We start from the raw sequence: 7744 nt of genomic DNA, 5'->3' as shown, positions 1-7744 counted from the left end.
ACTTGGCTTTACGGTTGAGATTATCTCGCCACATGTTGGTTTGGCATGCTCTTGACAGTGCTTCATAACATGCGTTTGCATTTTCATGTGGACGGAGATTTTTTTTAAACGGAAGAAGGAAAAACACCGTTTATAAAAATACCCGTGTATGTGTGGACATGGCCTGAGTCAGAAGTTTGGACATTTCCCATGTTCTCCCATTTAAGACATTAAAAACTATTTTCATCTTAATTTTGAACTAAAACTCTAGAGCATTTTATCGATCCTGCAACATTTCTATGGTGGAAGAAGACTGTTAAATCTGTCAATTATTTCTTCTATTAAATTAGTCAAATTTAGGTAAGGAATAATTGACGACGGGCCGCTGAATTATTATAAAATAATGCAATTTGCGTCGTGGCCGTTACGCCTTGGGTGTGCATTATTATCTAATAATTCAATGGACCGGAGTCAATTATTCCACTTATTCTATGGTTACCAGACCTCAAGACATAGATCAGATGATATATTTCAAGGCATTCATCTGGTTTTTGTCCTTAAAACGCTTTTGTGAGTAGGATTATTTCTTACGCATCTCATCCAATGCCTCCATTTCTAATTACAAAATTTAATTTTAGACCTAGTAAAGGAGGCTTGAGCCATTGATAGCAGACTAATGCAGTTAATAACTAAGTTATATGAGAGAAACAGAGATTAAGCATGTGAATTACCAGAGTCCGTGTGTCTCTCAACAATGTTCAGCAGCAACGTCTCTATTAATACTGAAAGTTTGTTCATTTTCGTCAAGAACAGCGCCGTTGTTACCTCGCTTGTGAGAAATGTCATGTAGCTTTTAAGTTGCTAAACTAGTTCACTGATAAAATGTTTCTGTGTTGTATGTGTGCGTCTTTAAGGAGAAATAAGAGTATTCCGTACATAATAATGTAATTTTGTGGCAAAAACATGGAAATGATCTGTCTTATTGATCCTATTGTTCACTATATTTATCTGTTTGGCCAGTGCTGTTGTGGGTTTTGGTTATTTTGCTGTTTTAGGCTGTAAGGACCTTTGAAATAACAAATCATTTGGCGAAGTGATATGGACAAATGCGGTGAAGTACGGTCATAATGCGGTCAAGAGCTGCTTGGAGACTGAAGACTGGTACCATGTTGCCTTGTGACTTGTTAAAATAGTCACGGTAAATACCTCAAATATTTGGGGCAGTCTACACAAAAAAGTTAATTTTTAGATTAAAAAGTTATGAAATGTTTTAGAGGTAGAAATGTGTGTAAAACTGCAAAATGTCAACATTTTAAACCAGTTGTTAAACAGATTAAAGTTAGTTCACCAAAAAAAGAAAAAAAAAAGAAAAAAAAGTACCGTATTGGCCCGAATATAAGACGACCCCCCTTTTTCCAGATGTACCTTTTGGAAAAAGGCTTTAAAAAAACCAAATCTTGTTTTTTCTCAGTAAAAAACATTTTATCTTCAATTATTTTCATATTGCATATTTTTCCTATTTTAATTTTTGTTTTGAAAGTATGGTAAAAACTGGTAAAATGTACCAACAATCACGTTTTAAAAATATACACTTTTTGATATACCATAAAAAAAAATAAAAAAAACTGGTAGCCCATCTGAATTAGGACATTTAGGCTATCCATCTAATTAGTAGCCTACCAAAATCTTATTAACAGTAGAAGTTAAATTTTACTGTAGTCTTCAAATCTGGGTACTGTCTTACGTTTTAAAATCACAAAGGGAGTTTGGTCCCATCAGGGTAACGTGACAGTCACGACTCGTGCAGCTGTAAGGTTTTCTTTTTCTTTTGTTTTTACTCGCGATCTTTACAACACGCATTACATTACGTATTTCATGGCACACTCGTTTTATGCGTGGCTGGCGCCACCTATTGTTGTGGGTGTATTATTGACATGTCAAAGTCTAGACCCTGAATATAAGACGACCGCGTTTTTTCAGATGTATTTCCAAGAAAAAAACAAAGTCTTATATTCGGGTCAATACGGTACATTATTTACTCACTCTCAAGGCGTCCTAGGTGTATATGACTTTTTTTTTTTCTTCTTTTTTTTCAGACGAATCCAATTGGAGTTATATAAAAAATGTCCTGGCTCTTCCAAGCTTTATAATGGCAGTAAAAGGTGGTCGAGATTTTGAAGCCCAAAAAACTGCGTCCATTCATCATAAAAAGTGCTCCACAGAACTCCAGGGGTTAATAAAGGCCTTCTGAAGCGAATTGATGCATTTTTGCAGAAAAATATCCCTATTTAAAACCTTATAAACCATAATCTCTAGTTTCCGTTAACTGTCATGCTTGATACAGCTTTCTAAAAATGTGACGGTCAAGTTAAAAGTTAAACTTTAAAAACAAAATGCATCCCAAGAACTTATTTTTTTCCCTTCTGAAATTCATCTAATCTTTTAAACCACAAAAACATTCTTTTTGAACCTGCCCTTGATCTGCACTTCATCACTTTTAAGAAACACAAACCACTTGCATATAATTGACGTTGTGTTACCTTATTTCAACAATTTCTTCAGCTTTGGAGGGTAACACACAATTTCTTACACTTTTGTTTCCCTTGCCGGCTCCCTGCAGTCTATCATTAACAACAAATTTTATCATGACCTCGATATGATATAGTTTATCACCCTGCTCTATGTGAAGTAGTTTTATTAGGGTCTGTCTTATTTTGTTAAAATTGTCAATTTCGCAGTTTGAAGATTTGTTAACTGAACCAGATTCACCAGAAAAGTTCTGGTAGTGGCACTGACTTGCATCTGAATGGTAGGGTCTCATTCTGACCTGTTTCAGTTATTACTGAAATTACAATCAAATAAAGTGGTGGAAATTGATTTATTCAAGACTTTTGAATCTGATTACCAAAAAGATTTGTTACATATTTACATATTTATTCCCGTAGGTTGCAAAAGTCAATTGGCAAAATCTCAATCATGAACAAGATCACCGATTCAGGAGCCTTGGGCTCTGTTTACACATGATATTAAGATGCATTTTAGTTGATTGGATCACAAGTGGATGACACTAAATACAGGTGTGAACAGAGTCTAAAATGTTCTTGAGCATTCAACCACTTCCAGAGGTAGTCGAAAAAAAAACATTTGACTGAATTGCTTTTAAAGTGTAGACGCTCATGTTGTCAAATGATCAAACATCCAGAAAAGACGGCTACTATCTGCCTACTAACCTAATGCAGCACAAACATTTTGGAAAACACGCTTGCCAGATTTAAACTTTGTCAGCTGAAGACCCAAGTTTAGTTTAAACATGAAAATGTACCAAACACAATGTTCTCACAAATCCTGATTTCTAACAAGCACTCACTGCTTTCGGTGTGGTCTTACAGCTGTTAGAGCAGAAATGAAAGCTGCTGTTCTTCATATGTTTTTCCGTCATCTCTGGCCGCATTCATATGTATGCTTATTTCAACCATTAAAACAAAAAAGTTCTGAAAATGGCCATACATTTACCCACCCATAGACCCTCCCGTCAAAGAAATCAGGACAGAAGGGGTTGAAAGTGGCCAAAAGAGACAAATTAAAACACAAGGAGTCTCATTTATAAAACTCTTCTCTTAGATTTCATCTTAAAATTGTATGTACGCACAAAAGCTAGACTTTTACGCCAGAACCTGCGCAAAAATCCCTTTATAAATGCCAGCCAGGGGAAGATTGTGCGTACGTGCATCTCCACCCCGTCTCCTCCCCGAAATCACCATATATGGAGCTTACAACGCCTAGTTTTACTATGCATAACCTCATCTGCATATAATTTCCATGCATATTCCCATCCACACGATGGTGAGAAAATCAAATTTTTATCAAAAACTACATCTGGGTAATATTCAATCACCATATATGGAGCTTACAACGCCTAGTTTTACTATGCATAACCTCATCTGCATATAATTTCCATGCATATTCCCATCCACACGACACCCTGTTTAACACCGTCAAAGGTACAAGACATTAACTCTTTCCCCGCCAGCATTTTTGAAAAAAGTTGCCAGCCACCGCCAGCGATTTTGATGATTTTCACTAAAATTTGATGGCCTCCAGAATATTTTGCTGTATGAATATTTGAATATGCAATACACCAAAATAAAGATCAGAGCCTCTACTTTTAAGTTTTATTCTAGCTTAAAGCATTCTTTTTCTTTATCAACACTTGAATATAGGTAGGTTTCATAAAAATAAATAACGTCAATGGCGGGGAAAGAGTTAAGGAAATATGAGAAGTGGACCATAAATGCCATTTGTGCAATACAAATTACATTGCTAAAAATCATCCAATATCCTTGTTATGTATTAGAATATATTAAAATATCCACAAAAACAAAATTGTTTAAAATACTTACCAGATAAAGATTTTAGAATAGAGTTGATCTCATTCTTTTCCACTAGCCAAATAGTATTTTAATTGTTTTAAACCAAAGGTCACCAGACTCGGTCCTGGAGAGCCAGTGTCCTGCAGGGTTTAGCTCCAACCTGTCTCAACACACCTGCCTGGAAGTTTCAAGTATTCCTAGTAAGACCTTGATTAACTGGTTCAGGTGTGTTTAATTAGGGTTGGAGCTAGGCCCTCCAGGACCGAGTTTGGTGGCCCCTGTTTTAAATTCAAATCAAATTACATTTATGCAGTTTTGCTGATAAGGTGAACATCTTTTAGGATGTTTATAGGCTAATTTAGTGGAAACCGGTAGGCATAGGCTACTTATTTATCGCAGTGTAAATATAATTACCTGACTCGGCACGTCACTGACAAAGTAGGCTTGTTTTAAAAAGGAAACGTGCAAATCTTAACGTTTTCTTGAAGTTGTATTTTTCAAATACATTGGTATTTTTCATAATGTTGTGGAGATGCAAATGGAAATGTGTCTCTCTCATCTACTTATCATTCAGTTCTTAATTCCAGGTGTAGACAGGGCCTTGGTGTATTTATTCAATAGACCAAACTCATTCACTGCGTAATTCATTGTTTTAAAGGGGTCATATGATGCTGCTAAAAAGAACATTATTTTGTGTATTTGGTGTAATGAAATGTGTTTATGCGGTTTAAAGTAAAAAAACCACATTATTTTCCACATACTGTACATCTTAACTTTTATAAAGAATATCTCTTTGGATTTGAGACTTTAGTCTTTGCAAATTTGCAGATCTTCTTTATGCACCAAGAGCTTGTAACACTCCAAAGAGAAAGGAAAAAATGAAATCGCATCATATGACCCCTTTAATCCATTTACTTTATTGTAGTTCAGGGTGTATTCACACCTGTCTTGTTTGGTTTGATTGAATCGAACTCAAGTTCGCTTCCCCTTTTTGGTGCAGATCTTTTGGGCAGGTGTGAATACAACAATCGCACTCGGGTGCGGACCAAACAAATCACACCGAGACCCAGCTGAAGAGGTGGTCTCGGTCCGCTTCCAAACGAACTCTGGTACGGTTGAATGGATGAGCCAATGAATGGATGACCTTAAGCACACGTTTGGTTTTGTTTACAGTTTCTGGTTCACTTGCAAAAAGGGCAGTGTGAAAGCGAACCGCACCAAACCAAAAAAAATCAACATTGTATTTGCCAAAGCAAGTGAACTAGCAGACTTTCCTGGTGTGAATACACCCTCAATCTTTATTCCCTCCTGCTACCTTGTCTCCTTTCTCAAACTTTATTTTCTCCATTGCAGCAGCAGCTTATTTTGTCAGAGCCAATGAAGCCCCATTCTCCCCTCTGTCCAATACTTACGCACTGACACAGCCAAATCTGTTCAGCATCATTCATCAGGCCTGCATAGACAGGTGAAATTGTGACACTGGGGTTAATATGTATTTGTCTCTTTTTTTCCCCCTTAGACCTGATGCTGCTGAAAAAGGAAAGTCAAGAACTCAATGAAGTTGAAGAGAAAAATCAGTGTGAGATGCGCCTTGATTTCATGACGGGTGAAAAACCCAGACAGACTGAAAAGATTTCCTCACGAAAAAGAGCTCAGAAGACCAAACCTAACAGTTCTAATCGAACACGAAAACAAAACCTTGAAATCCACAAGAGTGTTCACGCTGGAGAGAAGATGTTTATATGTGATCAGTGTGGAAAGAGTTTCTCAGACATGAAATGCCTTCAAATGCATGTAATAAGTCACTCCGTAGAGAAACCTTTCATGTGCCACCAGTGTGGAAAGACTTTCCAATTCAATAAATACCTTAAAGCTCACATGAGAGTTCACACAGAAGAGAGGCCTTTCACCTGCAAACAGTGTGGAAAGAGTTTCTCTCAAAAAGTAAATCTGAACACTCACTTGAAAGTTCACACTGGAGAGAAGTCGTTCACATGTGATCAGTGTGGAAAGAGTTTCAGTCGTAAAGGAGCCCTTGATACTCACATGAGAATTCACACTGGAGAGAGACCTTACAACTGCAAAGTGTGTGGGAAGAGTTTCTCATTAAAAGGAAATCTTAAGATTCACATAAGAAGTCACACTGGAGAGAAACCCTTTATATGTGATCAGTGTGGAAAGAGTTTCAGATGTAAAGAATCACTTAATTGCCACATGAATATTCACTCAAGGGAAAACTGTTTTATATGTCATCAGTGTGGAAGGAGATTTACAGACAGAAATGATCTTAAGATTCATGTAACGAGTCACACTGGAGAGGAGCCTAACATGTGCCATCACTGTGGAAAGAGTTTCGCAAAGCAAGCATACCTTAAGAATCACATTAGAGTTCACACTGGAGAGAAACCTTTCACCTGCAAACAGTGTGGAAAGAGTTTCACCGTTAAAGTAAACCTTGAGACTCACATGAGAGTTCACTCTAGAGAGAAGCCATTCACCTGCCATCATTGTGGAAACAGTTTCCGATTTAAAGGAAACTTTAACAGTCATATGAGGTTTCATTTGTAAAATTTATACTGCCGTCACACTTAGAGATGCATCTGCAAAGTCGTGCTTGTGAGACCCTATTTTGTGTTCTGTGTGTGGAAGGAGTTTTAAATGACAAAATTAGTAGTGATTGCAAGACCTTAATTGTGTCAGATAAGAATAAGGGAGACATACAAAATGTGCAGTGCATGGGGTCCTCCAGAACAGGTTTGAAAACCCCTCAGAGAAAAAAAAATGACCATGATGTTTTTGTGTTTGTTTTGATGTTTTGTTTTGTTTCAGTGAAGCTTGGCTTCCATCTGAATTAAATACAGAGTTCTGGAATGAAACTCTAGATGGCGCAGTCCGATAGGTCTGACCTAATGACATCATCACATGGCACAGCTGATTGGTTCTCTCCTGTATCGGTAGCCAATGAGCTCGCTGCTCAACATTCAAATATATGACTAGTGCTTGCTGTAGCCAGTTGCAGCTTGCTTCAGAACAGCGAAATCAACATCTAAGATAAGTGAATACTCTTCTAATCCATATCGCTGTGTATTGCGCGGTCAGCCTAATTGAATTAAAAAATGAGCAACCATAATCAAGTTTAAACTAAGTGTCATGTTAGCAGTTTGCATCGTTTGCAAATTTTTGAAATCATTTTTAAAATATTAATTATTGAATATATATATAATTTTTGAAATAAATTTTTGAAAAAAATTGCATTTTTGGTCTCGTACTGTATCGCGTACCTTGTCAGTGTCATGCGCTTTGCTTGGCCATTTGTTGTGATAAACAGGAAAGTGTGTCCAGCTGAATTCAATTTGAGTTTTGTTAAACGAATAAAAAAGAAGCTTAGTTTACCG

General features: G+C 36.8%; 1 protein-coding gene across 1 annotated transcript in view; it reads left to right on the top strand.

Moving 5' to 3' along the window:
* LOC107718511 (gastrula zinc finger protein XlCGF8.2DB-like) overlaps positions 1-7119 on the top strand; it is a 9213-nt gene extending 2094 nt beyond the window's left edge. Inside the window, exon 2 of the mRNA XM_016525612.1 lies at positions 5869-7119. Coding sequence (XP_016381098.1) covers positions 5874-6917 — 1044 coding nt within the window. The 5' untranslated portion in view covers positions 5869-5873 and the 3' untranslated portion in view covers positions 6918-7119. The remainder of the gene's footprint in view (positions 1-5868) is intronic.
* The last annotated feature ends 625 nt before the right edge of the window (positions 7120-7744 follow it).

The sequence above is a fragment of the Sinocyclocheilus rhinocerous genome, unplaced genomic scaffold (assembly GCF_001515625.1).
Source record: "Sinocyclocheilus rhinocerous isolate Xijiao unplaced genomic scaffold, SAMN03320098_v1.1 scaffold723, whole genome shotgun sequence".
In the NCBI taxonomy this organism is placed as follows: domain Eukaryota; kingdom Metazoa; phylum Chordata; class Actinopteri; order Cypriniformes; family Cyprinidae; genus Sinocyclocheilus; species Sinocyclocheilus rhinocerous.
Note: the sequence above shows the minus strand (reverse complement) of the source record. Positions and strands in the feature narration are given on the sequence as shown.